At 45.0% G+C, this 17717-nt stretch overlaps 6 protein-coding genes across 6 annotated transcripts; 2 read left to right on the top strand and 4 right to left on the bottom strand.

Moving 5' to 3' along the window:
- Positions 1–483: 483 nt before the first annotated feature.
- F4817DRAFT_351758 (subunit 17 of mediator complex-domain-containing protein) lies at positions 484–2940 on the top strand (the record flags this gene model as incomplete). The annotated part of the gene is made up of 2 exons (XM_049305122.1): positions 484–872; positions 939–2940. Coding segments are annotated over exons 1-2 (1961 nt in total), but the record flags the coding sequence as incomplete, so codon positions are not given.
- A 706-nt stretch (positions 2941–3646) lies between these two features.
- Positions 3647–7665, bottom strand: F4817DRAFT_351757 (SNF2 family N-terminal domain-containing protein). Its single transcript, XM_049305121.1, has 4 exons — positions 6956–7665; positions 6113–6732; positions 5587–6066; positions 3647–5534 (listed from the first exon to the last, which is right to left on the bottom strand). Exons 1-4 carry the CDS (start codon positions 6984–6986, stop codon positions 4152–4154), a joined length of 2514 nt encoding a protein of 837 aa, XP_049154549.1. The 5' UTR covers positions 6987–7665; the 3' UTR covers positions 3647–4151.
- A 1449-nt stretch (positions 7666–9114) lies between these two features.
- On the top strand, positions 9115–10071 carry F4817DRAFT_320386 (cytochrome P450; the record flags this gene model as incomplete). The annotated part of the gene is made up of 3 exons (XM_049301182.1): positions 9115–9177; positions 9270–9794; positions 9883–10071. 3 exons carry the CDS (start codon positions 9115–9117, stop codon positions 10069–10071), a joined length of 777 nt encoding a protein of 258 aa, XP_049154548.1.
- A 435-nt stretch (positions 10072–10506) lies between these two features.
- On the bottom strand, positions 10507–11157 carry F4817DRAFT_320385 (uncharacterized protein; the record flags this gene model as incomplete). The annotated part of the gene is made up of 1 exon (XM_049301181.1): positions 10507–11157. One exon carries the CDS (start codon positions 11155–11157, stop codon positions 10507–10509), a length of 651 nt encoding a protein of 216 aa, XP_049154547.1.
- A 593-nt stretch (positions 11158–11750) lies between these two features.
- Positions 11751–12789, bottom strand: F4817DRAFT_351755 (putative ADP-ribose pyrophosphatase). The gene is made up of 5 exons (XM_049305120.1): positions 12685–12789; positions 12598–12632; positions 12189–12499; positions 12116–12131; positions 11751–12058 (listed from the first exon to the last, which is right to left on the bottom strand). The coding sequence occupies exons 1-5, from the start codon at positions 12724–12726 to the stop codon at positions 11833–11835; spliced, it is 630 nt and encodes a 209-aa protein (XP_049154546.1). The 5' UTR covers positions 12727–12789; the 3' UTR covers positions 11751–11832.
- Positions 12790–13261: 472 nt separating this feature from the next.
- F4817DRAFT_351753 (putative GMC oxidoreductase) lies at positions 13262–15448 on the bottom strand. The gene is made up of 2 exons (XM_049305119.1): positions 14992–15448; positions 13262–14920 (listed from the first exon to the last, which is right to left on the bottom strand). The coding sequence occupies exons 1-2, from the start codon at positions 15294–15296 to the stop codon at positions 13396–13398; spliced, it is 1830 nt and encodes a 609-aa protein (XP_049154545.1). The 5' UTR covers positions 15297–15448; the 3' UTR covers positions 13262–13395.
- Positions 15449–17717: the final 2269 nt, after the last annotated feature.

The raw sequence follows: 17717 nt of genomic DNA, 5'->3' as shown, positions 1-17717 counted from the left end.
TATAATCAATTATTACTTACTGTAAAAGCGCGTTGATATCGTTGTTTTTAATGATCTTATTGATTTGACGATGTTTTTGGAAAACAGGATCGATTTTTAATAGGACCGTGTCCAGAGTGACCTCAGACCAGAGTTTTGATATTTTTTTGGGGGGGTTGTACGGGTTGTGATTGGTTGGGGGGGTGGTGTGGCTGGGGGGGTACAACCCCACGAACCAAAAAAATTCGAAACTCTGGTCTGAGGTCACCTGAGATAAGTCCACACCTCAACACGTTTGCTGATACCATGTCAATAGACCCCCCCCACCCGCTAATGTAGGTAGCTACAATAGTGGGGAAATCTCACTAAGCTCTCCTTGTACTAGCTTTATGCTGACTCATCAAGGCTAAGCTTCCAATCATTGGTTACAATCATGATCTTGGCTGTCCATATGTACCTATGTAGCTAAGCTCCATGTACAAAGTACATACCGTTTCTTTACATCTTCATCTTCAATGTTCATAACCACGATCAAATGCAAGCGCCAACGGTACACATCTAATCTCCTCGAATCCCTCGCCCACATATCCAACATTAGTTTGAACCTATTATATAGCTCGGTGAATAGTTAAAATGGCCTCCAGCTCGCCCTTCTCGTTGCGCCCTTGGCCTATAGGCGACAAGAAACCGAAGAACCTCGGCGAGTTCATCTCACGTATCAATGCCCAAAGCGGTGGCTTCCGCAACGTTACGGAGGCTAAGCTACGCGAGGAGATTACAGCTCAGGAAGATGGTCGCGTTGAAGCCGAGGGGTCTTCAGATGAGGAGGAAGATGAAGATGTTGAGTTGAAAAGTGTCACTGCAGCGCGAGAGGAATTCTTAAAGAACATCGAGTAAGCGCATTCAAGGTGAAAGGGAACCCTAATCAGTGAAAATTTATACTAATGGCAGTTGTTTAGAGTCGCGCACCAATCTGCCATGTTGAGTCTCGACTTCGTATCCCTCCTTCTTACGAAACAAGACCCGAGAGCTTTGAGTACGTTGTCGCCAGAGCTGCGCGAACTGGTCGGCATTGGTACTCTAGGAGCTTCCAAGTTAAACGAATCCAATATCACCGAAGCGCGAAGGCAAGACGATCTCGCCGTCGCAACGGGGTGGAGGCTCATGGGGGTCAATAATATGGTGGACTCGGTTGTAGCAGCTGCGGAGAAACTAGAGAAAGAGATGCAGCTGGAGACCAAGTATTGGGCCGATGTCTTGACTGTTAGCGAGGGCGGCTGGGCTGTTTGTGCCGCACCTCAGGAGCCACATACATTGGGTGTCCGATTTGGTTTCGCTGAATCCGCGCCCGAGTTTAGAAACAGCAGCATCGCCCCCTTCAGACGCAATGATGATGGTACCGTCCGTCTGGGATTGGGTCGCGTTGGTGGTGGTTCTCAAAGAGTCCGTCTCACCCTCAAGAAGAATGGTATAATCGTGGATCAATCACCTTTGCCTGGACGGATATCCGACGACGCGCCTTTACAGGATCGAGTACGTGAAGCCAGAAATACGGCTTTTCACCAGGAGCTTTGGTACGAGATCAATCGGGAAGCTCGAACCTTACTCTCCTCAGATGTTTACTCGGATTCTTCAAGTATCACTTGGAAGCAGGATCCGGAAACAGATCTTATATTTACCCTCGAAGATCTTGGCGAACCGGATAACGCAAATGAAAGGATGACAAACATGCAGTGCTCATGCACGGCATACTACATCTACATACAGTTCCTCTTATTCCAAGGGCATCGGCAGAACTATCACCGGCGCACCACTATGGCGCAACTCCCACCCAATCGCATGCAACCACCCTATGCTATCCTGCGTGCAGTGATCGCAAATACCGAGTACTTCAGAGACTGCAAGGCTATGACAGATTTCTTGGACGATTTGGTATTTACATTAAAGCGGGCCGGTATCTCTACCGCTGCCTGCAAGTCGGCCACCCAACCGCTCGCCCCTATAGTCCTCCAAGGCAACCTAACCCGTCGCAACGCTAAGACTGAGCTTAACTTTATTAACTATCTCGCCGGCCGTCTCGAGTCTGCTTTTGAGCTGGCCATTACACCGGAAGTCAGAATATTTGGGCGGGCCCGTATTATGGTCGTCCCTTACATCCAGATGCACTTCAATATCTCCCTAATGCCGTTTTCTCCCCATATTGGCACCACTGAGAGTAATAAGGACGCCACATCTACGAATCAGGGAGCAAAAAATATACTGGAAAATCTGTACCCACCCGCCGATCTTAACCGCGAAGCGTATCCGAACGCAAAGGACGCCATCTATTATATTCAGCAAGCTACCATACGCGCCCTGACACATATCCTTGCAGTAACTGCGGAACAGAAGCTGGGAAGGGATGATATATATTGGACCGAGACAGTGCATGGTCCCGGCGTAGTTGACCGAGATGCTAGCGAGGCAAGGGTTAATATCGAGGATAGCGATGGACGTCTTATCCTGAGCCTCGACGGGCAATGGAAGGAAGGCAATCGAACGGCTAGGCGCGTGTGGACATGGAGGGCAGACCGCGGCGATGAGAGAGGAGACAGCATTACCGATGCCGTGGTCCGAGTTATGCAGAGTTATTCGCAACAACAGGGCGACGAAGCGGCTGAATAGACACCAGACGACATCCCTGCTAGCGAGTATTCTTCCCTAGTCGGCTCTCCTATGGCAATCGACTACCCCAACGCGGAATAGTGTCATACAGTGGACTAAACTTGGCTCTGCTATCAAAAAGAATTTCCTTTTTGAAGAGGCCTCTACTACCGAAGAGGGCTCTCCGAAAACTGAGTGAGGCAGCAGGTTTTGCATCTGGCATCTGGTATATATATATATATATAAATCCGAAGTACGGAATTAGCTACAAGCCGTAGTAGTTACAAGGCTCGATAATGCAAAGTTAATGACTGCAAATAACTTCCAATATAAGGGACCAGGAGCTTCAATCGTTGAATGTCCCGTATAATTGCTCTAATTAGGTAACGCTCAACCTAGTATGAGAGCCGCTTCTATCTAATTTTGACTGTTAAATACCTACCTACCTACCTCTAAGGCAGGTGTTCAGCTTGTCCACTACCCCTAAAAGTTTTGGACCCACCAACCCCTATTAAAGGCCTACCCCTGAACTACACTGAGACACCTGCGAACAAAGGAGTTACGTGTATTAAGTTCTCAACGTCACAACTTAATCGATTTCTATATATCAGTAGCACACGTACTTAAGACAAGTACCCTTCGCCTTTACGTGCGTTATTGGTAGACTTAGGTAGGTACCTAATGTTTGAATATAGTAGACAAGGGGGATTTATTCTGACGTAGCGGAGAAAGAGCCTTATTGATATGTACCTAATATTTGTGATATCTGATAATACCTTAGGTGCCTAACCTACCTTACCTAGACGGATTTCGTATCTTATCTAATATTTCACCTCTTCATAACGAAATACGTGCCGCGGCCTCGCGAATTATTACTAGTTGACTTTGAGCAAGACCCGTACTGCAGGCTATGGATGAAAGCAGTATGCTAGCTAGCACTTAGTCACGAAAAGGGGTTGGAGTAAGGGGAATTGCTGAATGCCTAATGGGAAAAGAAATATACTCATTCTTATTAAGTATGTGAGTATAACTATGGAGAGTACAATCATATCAATCAAAAGAACCACCTATAGCAAGTTCGTTACTGCAAAAGCCATCCATACACACCGCACTCCCTTAGTACAAACAAATCGTCCGTCTCCTGTGGTTCGCCATAAGGCAAGATCGTGTAGGTACGAAATAACATCCTTCGTCCTTCCTTTTAGGTAACCGACTAAACTGTAAGCCTAGGTAGGCAGACAGTACACCTCTTGTCAAAACGCCATTATAATTGCTCATCTGCTCAAGGATCCATGGCCTGCGAATCGGGCACATGGTAAATTTTGCCACAGGTATGCGTTGTAAAACAACAAAATGGACCTCTCTCTGTCCAAATATCATCAGAAGTCATTTGCATCTAACTGATAGGAAGAAAAGAGGAGAGAAGGAAAAAAGGCACAAAGTACTGAATGGTTATACAAATAGAAACCAGTAGTTGATATAATGAGGTATTGTATGGATTAGAGCCTTTGAGGTCCCGGATTTCGTGGCTAGGAATCCATGCCGAAGAGGAATGCGAGATCTTCAGTGCCGAGTTTGCTCATGTCTTTGGTCGCATTTTCGCCCTGTAGAGCAAATTCGACGACTCGACGCTTCTTCTCTTGCGTGGCCATAATTCGATCTTCCACGGTTTTCTCGACGAGGATTCGGTGGACTGTAACATTTCGCTGCTGACCAATCCGGTATGTACGGTCGATGGCCTGGTTCTCAACGTAAGGATTCCAGAACGGATCCATGATAATAACCTGTGAGGCTACTGTCAGGTTGAGGCCAGCATTTCCGGCTTTAAGTGATACTAGAATAACCTTCATCTCGGGATCCTCGGTGAATTCACCAATTGCCTTATCACGTTTGGTTGCTGTCATACTACCATCGTAGCGACCAACCCGAAGCCCAAGTTCATCTTCAATTGAGATTTGAATCAGGTCAAGAAAAATGGTCCATTGGGAGAAAACGATGATCTTCTCTCCCGTAGTATTCTGGATAGTCGAAATGAGCTCACAGCACTTGGCTACCTTAGCCGACGGCTGCCAGATTGCACGTAGGTTTCGCATGTACCTTTTGTGGGCCTGCTGATTGTGTTTTGCCCGCTGGCACAGCTTCGCAAGCTCGTCTGGTTTAAGATCAACTTCGTAATCATCATCGGAATCATCAGCGTCGTCATCTATGTCACCCGCTCCTAACTCCTTTTCATCTTGAAGCCGCTCAGGCTGGTACGTCTTCAAGAACGAATCGAATTTGATTATCGTGAATTTGCCTTGCTTGTGACAGGCCATACATTCTACGCTTTGCTCAACCCCTGCCGCGCGCATCATCTTCTCCCCAAGTATGTTCATAAATGCCTCAGCACAGTGCGAGCATAACAGATCTCCGCAAGGGCACATGATAGAAGGATGTGATACGACATCAGAACATACGGAACATTGGAAGAGCTCGGTTCCCTTGATATGCTCGACTACCTCTGGGGGTAGGGTCTTTGCAGACTCCTCTGCCTGCTCCTCTGGGATGTCGGGTATGATCAGTTCTAGATCAGTGAGATGCAGATACGGATGACAACAGGCTTGGCGCAACCGAAGAAGGAGTATCAAGACTTTGGTATAATGCTTCCCAATCGTGCCAGCCCTGAGATACTTGCTAAACTGGACACGAGCATCCTTCTCAAGAGTAGCATAATATTCTTGTTGATCAGGATCAAAAACAACATGATCAATGACCTCTGTTTTCTCTTTCAACTGGATGATAGGCTTTCCGTCAATCTTGGACTTCTTGGTTCGTCGAAGTAGAATATCTTTAAGGAGACTCTGCAACGTTTTCATTGCTCTCTTCTTCTCATCTGGGCCGCCTTTAGATCCTGGCTGCAGGGATTTGAATTCCTGCGCAATACTGTTAGCTAGACACTTCGATTCTCATTAATAGTAAACTTACCGCCTGGAATCTTTCAACCACGCAGTATGGTTTGATTCCAAGGAATCGGACAAGGGAAGCGAGTTCGTTTGGCCCATTCTGCATTGGTGTCCCCGTCAGGCACCAACGGTACTTGGCCTGTAAGTCGCAAACAGCCTTTGAAACTTTGGCTTTATGATTCTTGATGTACTGCGCCTCATCAAGAATCACACGGTAGAAGAGGCTTTTTTGACTCAGAAAAGGGCAGATCTCAGACAAGTAATTCTCATCGACCTCCAGCCCATCTTTTTTCGTTTGCCTGATGTATTGATCCCTCTTCTTGACTTCGGACACGATCAATCCGTAGCTAGTCAGTACAACATCATAATCGCGGAGCTGATTGTAATCCTTCTTTCTCGAATGCTGTATGAATACTTTGAGCTGGTAGTCTGGTAGGACTTTTTGCTTAATCTCCCGCTCCCATTGCTTGAGCAGGCATACTGGAGCAATGATGAGGTTTGTCTACAATGGTTAGCATAGACTATATGAAAATTTAGGAGATACTTACTTTCACATTGGACCATGGATATGGTTCAGTGTCGCGACTGATCATCAGAGCAATGGTCGAAAGTGTCTTTCCAAGACCCATGTCATCAGCAAGTATGCCACCCCTCTTCTCCTCATCTAGCTCCATTTTCTTCATCCATTCCAGCGCTATTAACTGATGCTTGTAAAGGGGATATCGCAAAGCATCTAGAGGACCTGCTGGGTTCTGATGAGCGTCATATGGTTGGATGTTTGAAAATAGCCCTTCAAAGTTATATTCGTTCTTGGAGAGGGAAGCTTCATTGAGAAAGGATTTATCCTTAAGATTACTACCAGGTGCTGTTGCTTCTGTAAAAGAGCAGTACCAATTGTTTAACATCCTAAGATTGGCATTTTTGATCTCTTGTTGATCGAGTGATTCTGCTGTGATTAATGAAGCTGTCTGCTCGGATATGGGTGGGCTTAGAGTGACGCGACGAAGTTTGTTAATCGGAGCTTCGAGGTCCTCGGATGATTCGAGATAATCGCTGAATGAGCGCTTCCTAGCAGCGGAATAGCCGATGTCTTGAGACCACTCAGGGAATTCACCAGCTTGGTTTGTATAGGTAATGGGCATAGGATCACCAGTGTCCTGATAGAAAGCTAAGCGACGCAGAAAATTAGCAATGTAATTTTAAACAAGGAGTATATGAATAAAGTTGATATTGAGATATAACAACTAGCAAACAGAGAGAGTATATAAGAGGACAACTGGTCAAATCATCCGATATCTTTACACAGACTGAACAAGTTGTTGCCTGAAATGTGTGTGCAAGGTGAAGATAAAAGAAAATGATGAAGACTAAGGAATTAAGACATGTCTTACCTTTCTGAGGCTCAGTGTACTCTGATGCCATCTTGGAGTAGGGCTATGGATTCGTGCTAAGATGTAGAAGAAAGTTTATCCACAAAGAACAGGGCTATTGGTGATGTGAATTTGTGTGGAAAAGATGTGGTTGTTGGCGGTAACGCAGCTGCCAGAATAAAGTAACTGTAACTAGGGCATTCGGCTAAGATGTCACAATAATACGGCCGACCTTGCCTTGATCAAAATGTGAGTAAGGATCAGGGCAAGATGACTGCATCATAATAGTCGAAGATGTTTTATGCCTAGTGTGTGCAGGCAGGCTGTCTAATGCTATGCAGCACGATAACCAGACAGGCCGAGTAACTTATTGCTTGACTGCTGGAAGGCCCGATGATGGTCGCGTTACTAGGAAGGAACTGTGAGGGATAATGGGAGAATCAAATAGAAAAAAACAAACAATGTCTTAAGGAGTGATACGCGCTTGAATTCAAAGACGCGTTGCCGGTTGACAGTTGACAGTGTTGTTTCCATGAGATGTGAAGTCAGGATATTTGAATTATAAAAGGAAGGCTGTACGAAATATATAGAAAAATGATAGAATGCAACAATGCACCTTCCAAAGGATGCTTGTGAGCATGCAGGCTCGTTGAAGTGAATCATGATTGGATGCCTAAGGTAAAATTTCTCCTAGAGCCTTGCACCAAGGAAGAAGTCGCGGTTGTCATGATGATATTCTGTACTGGGGCAACAGCAACTCCTGGGAAAGAGCATCCTGGTTTCCATTGCGGATTGTTGCCTATTTACTTAAGGTACATATACGTACCTTACTTAGGCATTTATGTACCTACATATACATATAATGTAGGATAAAAGAACATTAAAGGTACCTCATATACAAAGGCTGAATCTCCCCATGTATTTCTAGGGGAACGTGCTTCCACCAGATAGAGATTGAGGTTTACATGATTGGCTGCATGCACTTAAACCAAACATATAGCTGCATGTACCCTACGTAATAGGTAGACCTATCATAAAATCCATACATCTGTCAAGAGCTTTGTGGACTTCAGGCAGACATGTGTAACGTAGATGACAGCTAGCATGTTAATAAAGGGACTACATGTAATTAATAGATTAGGCAATTAGGTACTGGAACATGACATCTTTAGATACTGTGAATTCTCTATTGAACTGGATTGGCTAAAGCTGCTTTGAGGGGTGTGTATTGGACCAAGAAATCTCCTATAAGACATATATAATACTAGACAAGGCTTACTTGAATATACAAGGCAAGTTGATAAAGATGCTAAAACTTTGATATTGTGGCGAGTAATACCCGTTTATCTACCAAATCTGTGGATTTAATACAGGGAGCACTAATGTCACGCGACCCTGACGCAGAAATAGGCATGGATAGATCTATAACTTTGGGGAGGATAAGAATTGAGATGGAGATAACTACTGGAATATGTACAGTAGATTGTAGCCGAGACTACAACGATTAATCAAAAAGAAATTCTTCATAAATGCCACCTAATAAATTGTGTTCTCTTCCAAGTTATGTGACATAAACAAGTGACTATAAAAACGAACGGTCTGTTGCCCACATAATTATCTCTTGATAGTCTAGACTCTTAGGTAAATATCTCCCCCTTTATCTTCCGTAACTATATCTAGCTCACTTAAACATGGGCATAGCCGAATGAAAAATTAACCTTAACGTAGGTAATCTTTACTGTTCAGCTGTGGAGACTATTGAAATCCCTTTAAACAGAAAAAGGTTGCTTTGCTACTTCTAGGAATCGAGATGGAACCAAAAGACGTAACGACTATAAAAGGCCTATATACACCCAGCATTCCTCCATATCTGATCAATACGGTAGAAGGTAGGTATTGGATTGAACTTATAGTGTTACTCCGAAACCATTGGTATTCTAATTCTGACACCAGCTACCCTTGTGCCGGCCATTTTGAATGGGATGGTGGAGAACTGAGGGAATAAAAGAGGATTGATTGGAAGAGATTGCGAAGAAGCCCGAAGCAAGGGCTGAAGCGCGTAATCCTAACATAGATCTCCAAAAGGAAAAATATATTTTGGGCGCTCTGTGTAACTCTTACAACTTTGATAATTTTCAATCAAGAGATACCTAGTAGAAATTTATTCGTTGGCCAAGAACATGGAATATGGTCATAATAACCGCACTTGCCAATGGCTGGATGTGAATTGTGGCATCTGGAATGTATAGGGCTTGTCGAAAAACGAAGTGTGCCGACACACATGAATAGGGGATATCAAAATGAATACATAGCTCCTAACCTGGTAGGAATATAGAATGGTAAGGAGGTGCCGAGCCTAGTGAGCACATCTGACGAGACTTGCCATAGCGCATTGCGTCGATCGGTAGCCAATGCCTTCACGCCCACTGCCGTGCTGGACTATGAGAGGTGGATTGATGCTACGATCGAAGAATTAATAGATGTCATGAGTAAGAAGGAAACTTTTGATCTCTCATCGATGATCCTTTGGTACACTATGGACGCGGCCGGGCGATTTTCTTTTGGTGAGACGCTCGGATGTCTTCGGGCCGAGGGTGATGTGGATGGTTCAATACAGCTCGTCCGTGATCGCTTCAACCATTGGGGGTGGTGGTCTTCGATCTCGAAGCTTGAGAGATTGATATATCGTAACCCCCTCGCCATGCGCCAGAAACGAGCACCGTCTCGTATGGCAGGGGTAGCTTTATCCAAGATCAAGGCAAGGAGCGGTCAATTGAAAGACGAGGCTGGTGATACGGATCTTCTCCAAAGATTTCTCGAGGCTAGCAAAGTTCACTCGCAGCTAGACGCCGCAGGAGTGGTAGGTATGCTGATATCTACGATATCCGGAGCAGGCGATACGACAGCGACCACCGTGACGGCAATACTCTAATTACAACGTAATCAAGAACCCGGAATCGCTCGAGAAGCTCGAGGACGAATTGGTACGCTCAGATCTTCCGCAAATACCTGGGGCCTCACAGATCAATAAGCTGCCGTACCTAGATGCTGTCATCAAAGAGGATATGCGGCTGTTTACCGTCATTACGTGGCCGATGGAGCGCTATATGTCAAATCACATTATAAGGAATGATTGAATAACGGGGTTATTATAAAATATCCCTTGACCTTGAAGTCTTTATTGATGACCGATTAAAGTTCATTTTTTTTTTCCTTTTCGAAAATGACTCGCTGTGCGTACCAATCGTATACCTAGGTCGCTAGCCGGTCCTCGATACAAGTCCCTATACTATAATCCAACCCACCAATACCCTGAGAACCTAAAGTAGAGTCTTCCGGAACAGACTCATAAACTCACAGCAACCAAAATGATGTACCTTAGTACACTATTATGTCTAATGGGTGATCTTCGATTGACGGTATTGGAAGAGCCGTATCTAGGGGAACTACCGTGGCTAGAAGCGCTAACATTTTGTCAAAGTCAGTTCCAAAATTTTAGAGAGGGATCCTATCTGGAAAGGTGGTCGAACCTTTGCTTTTTCGAACGATTTTGACGCAACGTGGCGTCTAATTTAATAGCCGTTTTCTTTGGTCGAAGTGGGCCAACTGGCTTCCGAGTTGCCCTGATAGGACTTTCTTTGGTTAAGGGCAGTGAACCGTGCCGAGGAAGCGTCATTTGTCTCGGAAGTAGTATCATACTGGATAGAATTATTTTGGAAAGCTGTGTCAATTGAGCGTCCAGGTTCGCTGGTCGTAGAAGCTCCACTGGGTGTGGTGAATTCGCTGACGATTGCATATTGGTCAAAACGCCTATCCTTTATAGTGGGGGCATTGTATCCGGAAGTGGTATCTTCTTCATTTAGAAGTGATGATATTCGCAAGGGATTTGGTGGAGTGACAATGACAGCACTTCGTTGAGGGAAGTCTTTCGAAGTGAGACTATCTCGTCCAGGGGGGACATCATATCCACCAAAAATGTTCCGATTCGCTAGAGTGCTCCCTATAGGCCCAGAATCATACCTAGGGAAGCTTTTTGGCATAGGGAATGCATCTCGAAACGTGGGTAGTTGAGGTTGTTTCTGAATCTCCGGGGTTTTATAATTAGGCCGTGGCTTAAAGTGACCGCAGATACAGAAATCCTCATTAATAGCAGCACACCAGCGCCCACATTTTTCGCACTTCCAGGCCCAGTATATTGGTTCATTATTTATCGGGGCATTCATGATGGCGATGGTGTCCTATAGTTTTCGTTGCTTGCATATAATCTTGGGGAGATGATTATCGTATTAATTGATGTAGAGGGATAAAAATACGAGGGTTATAGCCAAAATATATTCCCAATTTTCTGCTATTTGGATGGAAGATGGACTGTGTAATCCGCTTTCATGTTGTAAATCAGTAGAAAATGGGACTCTAATAAGGTTTCCTGGTAGTTATTTGTTGACGGTATGATGTTAATAGTTGTTGTAACTGCTGAAGAAATGTAATTTGATTTAAGGTAGGGAAGGTTTTATCGGATGGACAATTAATAATAGGTACCTGTTGTGGAAATTCGCTTTTCGAACAATATCCAGTCGTAGGTAGGTAGACATACATGTATTTATCTCATTTTCCCAGTATACCTAGGTACCTACCTAGGTAGGTAGGCTTTTAAAGTTGTGACCGTCGTCGCAGATTTAGTTTCTTTAATAATAGCCTTTAATCCTCGACTTGTGAGATGTCATCACATAAAAGAGTACTTAAGAGATAGGTAAATAGATAATTTCTTTTAATGAATATTAGACTCTATCGTATCATTATATTGGCTAAAAATGGATGCGTGGCAAGATTTATGGATTTCACATATGTCTATCAGTTATCTAAGGTATAAAATGCCTTCTATACGATCCGTGGCATATTCATGAAACTGGCCAAACTTTGGACATTTCGAGGCCCTCAGCAAAAACGCCAACCTTGCCGTCAATCGCAAATCCTTGGGCCTCTAACTTCCTACATTCGGCATATAGGCTGTCTAATGGTACCCAAAAAGCCTCGATAAACTCACCATCTTCTAGTTGAGGTCTTGGATTTTGATTCTCTTCCTTTTCCGGGTCAATTTTCAGATGGATGAGAAATGTCTTTGAGCTATATCAAGAGTTAGTCAAATGGCTTGGTATCAACATTAGGAAGTATAAATTCTACCTCGAGGATGCAGGAGCTGAGGGTATGGTTAGTGTAAATTCGTACAAAACGGAAAGGGGTTGATAGAACTCACAGCTGAAAAGGATCGGTCTTGCACCTCCGCGGTCTGGCATTACTTCACCAACGTAACCTGTTTCCTCCTTTAATTCACGTAGCGCCGCTTGCTCTACGGTCTCACCCTCATCCACCAATCCAGCTGGAAACTCAATAACGATTTTACCCGCCGGCGCGCGAAACTGTTTCTCAAGGAGGACCTTAGGACCGTCTTTGTGATGAATGACGGCGATCATTTGCACAGCATCAACGGCACTGGTGCTCGGACGCCCAGGACGCTTCATCGCCTCCCACGTGCGCACTTGACCATTTTCATCCTCGTATGTAATTCTGATTCATGTTATGGTTAGATCGATAAGGGGTTCATAGCAATTTAGAGCGTGGTGTAAGGTGGTAATGCTGTAAGGTATTTATTTATAGCGACTAACTTTACAAGATTGATCCACTTCGCATCTTTGTTTTCCTAAAAAACGCCCTTAGCAAATTTGGTACTATTGGGTTGGCTGGGCACATACGAGTAGTTCGGTTGATATGACTTTGGCAACCTTTTTCGACATTGTGAATCGGTACGAGTTTTAGCTTTAACTCTTAGCTGTTTTTAATATTAAAGGTGGATGGAGATTGCCGCTGTAGCTATGGATCTCTAGGAAGGTTGAGAGTATCGTATAGCCACAACGTGGCTACTGTGTGTTAGATGAGGCTTGATAGGATCCACTTCCACCGGGGGGTGGGGAGGGGGGGTTGTAGGAGATTAAGAAGCGAATATTATAATACTAACTAGACCTTTTATCACCTAAACTAAAAAGACTTTAAAGAGTATGTATTTATACTGGTGGTTGACCTTACCGCCGTACTATATAAATAGAGTTTATGTACCTAATAACTATGTAAAGCTATAGCTTTTGTTCTTGACGCATACTAGAAAGTTTGCTTTCCGATTAGCACTTCCAGGTTGGCAGTGAGTGGTGCTATAGCGCATTTTTCATACGCAATTTACCGCGACCCAAACGCGTACCTACATGACACAGTTTTGTGTTCTTTCTTCTACGCTACGCTCTATGTATACACTGCGGGAAAAAAAACTTAAGTTCAATAAAATTTAACTAAGCAAGAAATAATACTAAACATGCAGCGCAGATGCGCCCGTTGGGTTGTCATAGCGACGCGCGCGTTGATGTATACTGGTCTATAAACTTTATTGAACTTATCGTCGCTCCCCTCTCCTGCTAACTTGCCCTAATGAGATCAGCAGCTTTCTCAGCAACCGCATACACTGAACTTTGAATATTCCCTCTCGGAATTAGTGGAAACACGCTCGCATCGACAATTCTTAAGCCCTCCACCCCGTAGACCCTTAGGCTCGAATCCACCACACCACCCGATTCTCGAGGCATCATGGCTGTCGTTCCGCATACATGGTAATGTGGTGTATATCCGTTCTTAACCGCTTCCTTTGCCTGGTCTAGTGTCTCAACCCTCTGCCCGCCATTATGTAAACGCCGCCCGCCCTCTTTGAATAGCTCTCGTAGCGGCGGAGTGTCACGGATTTTCTCGAGAAGAAGCACGTGCCGCGCGTGTAGCTCTAAGTCTAGCGGGTGAGACATAGCACGCGGATCGACAACGGGTGAGGAGCGTGCATCAGCTGATTGTATATGCACTGATCCGCGACTGAATGGGTGACTCAGAACAGCTACAATGGACACATAGAAGCCTTCGGTACCAAGGCCGAATATCTGGGAAGGATTGTCTCCCGGCAAAGGATTCAGCTGAAACGGTGCGAGAGTGAATTGTGCTGAGCAGTCATCAGGGGTACATATCTGCTCACGGAGAACTCTAGGCTCGGCCTCTGCTTGGCCAAGGTCTGAAAGGAGCTGGCTGACAGATACGGGTGCAAGACTTTCGTCCTGGAGCGGGAAAAAGGCCGATGCGAATGCGTTTATAGACAAGGGACCTGCTATAGCCTCCTGATAAGCCGCCATGGCCGCTTCGACGACTCTTGGGTTTCGCATCTGATCGCCAGACGTTATCGGGTCGGTTACCTCCCAAGAAAACGGTACGAAACCATGATCCTGGAAGTTTTCGCCAACATTAGGATTGTCTAGAAGGCAGTCAATCCCGTACTTTTCAAGTATATCCTTCCTACCAATTCCTGAGAGCTCGAGCAGTTGAGGCGACTTGACTGCGCCAGCCGCCAGAACCACCTCACGCGTGGCAGAAACCTGCCGTCTCCGGCCATCTTTCCCAACGAATGCGACTCCAGTGGCCCGAAGCTTGTCAGGACCAATAGTCCGTTTAACAAAGATAATTTTCTCAACGAGTGATTCTGTGATGACGCGTAGGTTTGGTCGTTGAGCGACTTTGTCTGAAAAGTACGCATTTCCGGCATGGCTCCTCTCTCTAGTTGTTGGATGAAGCGTGGCAGCATTGTTGAAAGCCCCGATAGACATACCAGCGATAGGATCGCCGTCGATAGGCTTGCATAGAGTGGACCATGCCCGGGGCCAAGCTTGGGAAAAGGGGGGGAAACCTTCCTCGTTCCCGTAAGAGATCTGAATGGGCCCATCTGTGCCGTGAACGCCATTCAAGTAATCAAGCATAAACTCCTCTTTGAGCTTCGCTTGAGGCTCGGTGAATGTATGGAACCTGTGGAAGTAACTTTCCATAGTCTTCCATCCCCAGCCTGGATTTCCTAATCTTTCCCACGTATCAAAGCCGGACTTAGACGGATATATAACCATTCCTAGGTTGATACTTTAACTCCAGCTCAGTTAGCTATCATTTCAGAAGTATCGTATTCCTATATTAGGGATCTGGGCACTTACGCTGATGAACCACCCAAAGTTTTACCTAGAGGCTGTGCTAGCCTACGGTTGTTAAGTCCTACTTGAGGTTCTGTAGTGATACACCAATCATAGTCCGGGTCAAAATACGTCGCAGCGGCAAGACTTTGAATCGAGATTTTCGGATCTCTTAGGCGGTTCGCACCAGCTTCAAGAACCAAGACGCGAACATCTTTCTCTTCGGCCAACCTTGACGCAACCACGAGCCCAGATGTTCCTGCTCCAACGATAATGTAGTCATAATCTACACTTATGTTAGCAGTAGAAGCGGTGTCGATGGTAGACATATTATTGGCATTTAGGGGGTGGACACGGAAAATCCGGATAGTAAAGAGATAAAAGGACAAGAGGACGCGAGGGCGTAGAAAAACAAGAAACCAAATATCATTACAATGTATAAGAATAAAAAGTGTACATTGTAAGGAATGTAAGATCTATATCCAATCTCTCGTATGGTAGATACTCAAATAGAACCCCTCATCGGGGGGTAAGTTGTATGTATATTAGTACCATCCAAGCTTACTTCGCGGTGTGGACGCATAACTCCGTACCAGCATGCCTTGGGGACTTTTAACCTATATAATAAAATATATAGCTATTCCGAGTTGAGTATGAGGATATTCCGCTATCTTTAGTCATTCCCAGTGACGGCGCTACGACGATGTGTCCCCTTTACAAGAACTAAGAATATAACTTGGGTTGCCTTCAACACGCACCAAACTGATATTATCTCCAGCTCTGAGTGACTTGTATAGATAGATATGTCTTGTACTAGGTCGCTTTAAACTCCTCCGCTGTCTTAATTGTGCCCTCTAGAGCTTTCTTCTGGATTCGCTCGAGAATCAGAGCCTCGATGCTAAAAATAGTAGCTTGCTTTGACAGAGGATTCTCAAATGGGAAATCTACGTGCATAAACTGGGAAGCAAAGGTGCGGAATTCAGATACCAGCATTTAGTCTAGGCCGAGGCCTACCAGTGGTCGATCGACTCTAATCTAATCTATAATCTAGAGCAATTACCATGGTATTAGCAAGCTTGATTAACAGAGCTTTGCTGACAGCGTCCTTAAGTAGCTAAAGATCCCTTGCGGTAGCTCCGTCTTTGAGAAAAATATAGCGGTATATATAGAGCCCATATCGCGATCCCACGATACTTTAAGCAGTCTTGCTCTCGGATCTTGGAACAAACATAATGTCAGATGCTGCGCTATTCTGATCCATCATGCGCGTCTTGGCCGCTTGCATCTCGAACCCCATTAATAGATGTGCCTGCATAAAAGAGTCCTATTCTAGCGTTACCCCGTCATCAGGGTGTGAAATAGCCAGGTAAACGAGGTGTAGTAGCTCGTCTAGATAGATAGAGTACACCTTTCAACTCGGATATAAATATATATCTCGTTACTTAATTTATTTAATACGTGCTGGCTAAGCGCTTGACAACGATTGACAACTTTCCCCATAGTAAGAATTTCTGAAAGGTACATCCGTACTATAACAACCATGAAAACAAAACATTGGGTTGACGCTACTTTCATCGTCATACGAAAGTAGTGGATACAATGCACATCGAGTCGCCTTACAGAGCGCTTTCTGGCTGCTGTACGTCGAATTCTTCCCCCGAAAGCTCCGACACAGAGTCATAGCCCCCGTCTTCTCCTTCGGCCCCTTCAACGGTACCTTTCAGCCGCATGCGGAGAGGCTTTTGAGGTCTCACGTTAACGGAACCATCCCTATAGATATGGACTCGGTTTGCTCTGCGATTGTACCGAACTGTAATGTGTTCACGCTTATCGTTAATGTTTGTATGCCACCAGACACGGCCTGAACTGCCAGAATTCTCAGGGGGGGGGGCACTACAATCGGGCCCCCCAAAATAAGTTAGTCAATATTCCTTACAGCAACGGCCAAGGAATAGGTAGGTAGGTAGGTAGTTATTGGATTTTAATAAGACGTACGAGTAAACAATGGCCTCGGTTGAGGACTTCAGGGCATCGTGTTTCCAAGCTTCCTTAAGAAGAGGAATGATCGCTGCTTGTTCGGCTGGTCTGAGTGTCGAGGGGTTGAAACTGGTCCTTAAGGTTGACATAGCGACGACGAACCGTTCGAATCACGTATAGTTAAATGTCGCGAGATGCCTATGTACCTAGTAGGTAGATAAGTATATCATTAACTAGATCGGGGATTTTACATAGGAATCAGACTAACGGCGCTTCTATAAGACGGTTCTATGTAGATTGTGTTGGTATGCTCGATGATAATTTCAAGAAAAATACCTAAGTGTACTGGGCGAGTTTATCCGCCTTTAAATAGGAATTATTTCGGGTTGTTAATATTAAAACGCTCTTCCCGAGTCTGTAGAAGGCACCCTAAAGCGGGGTTTCAGTCAGAATCGGCTATGCATATCTTGTATATTGCCCCTTTTCTTCTCCCTGAGGCTGGCTGATACCAAGTCTGATAGCCTCCCGGTATCAACCTTAACCGATCATCGAATTCGAGTCTTCTCGTGATTTATATCATTTCTGGGCCGCCTTCCGATTGGCTCTCGTAAAGCTTCGTTCGTAGTTGCGGTTGCCAATGCAGCTTCGTCGGTGTCGCAATATTGTCTTCAGCCGTAAATATTGACATCACGAGCCTGGTATGCTCCCTCAGGAGTTCCAAGACGGGCTAGTCGTGGTCTCTCCGTGTGAGCTGAGTGAGGGGCAGGCTTATG

The sequence above is a fragment of the Daldinia loculata genome (assembly GCF_022478755.1).
Source record: "Daldinia loculata strain CBS 113971 unplaced genomic scaffold F4817scaffold_79, whole genome shotgun sequence".
Lineage (NCBI taxonomy): Eukaryota > Fungi > Ascomycota > Sordariomycetes > Xylariales > Hypoxylaceae > Daldinia > Daldinia loculata.
Note: the sequence above shows the minus strand (reverse complement) of the source record. Positions and strands in the feature narration are given on the sequence as shown.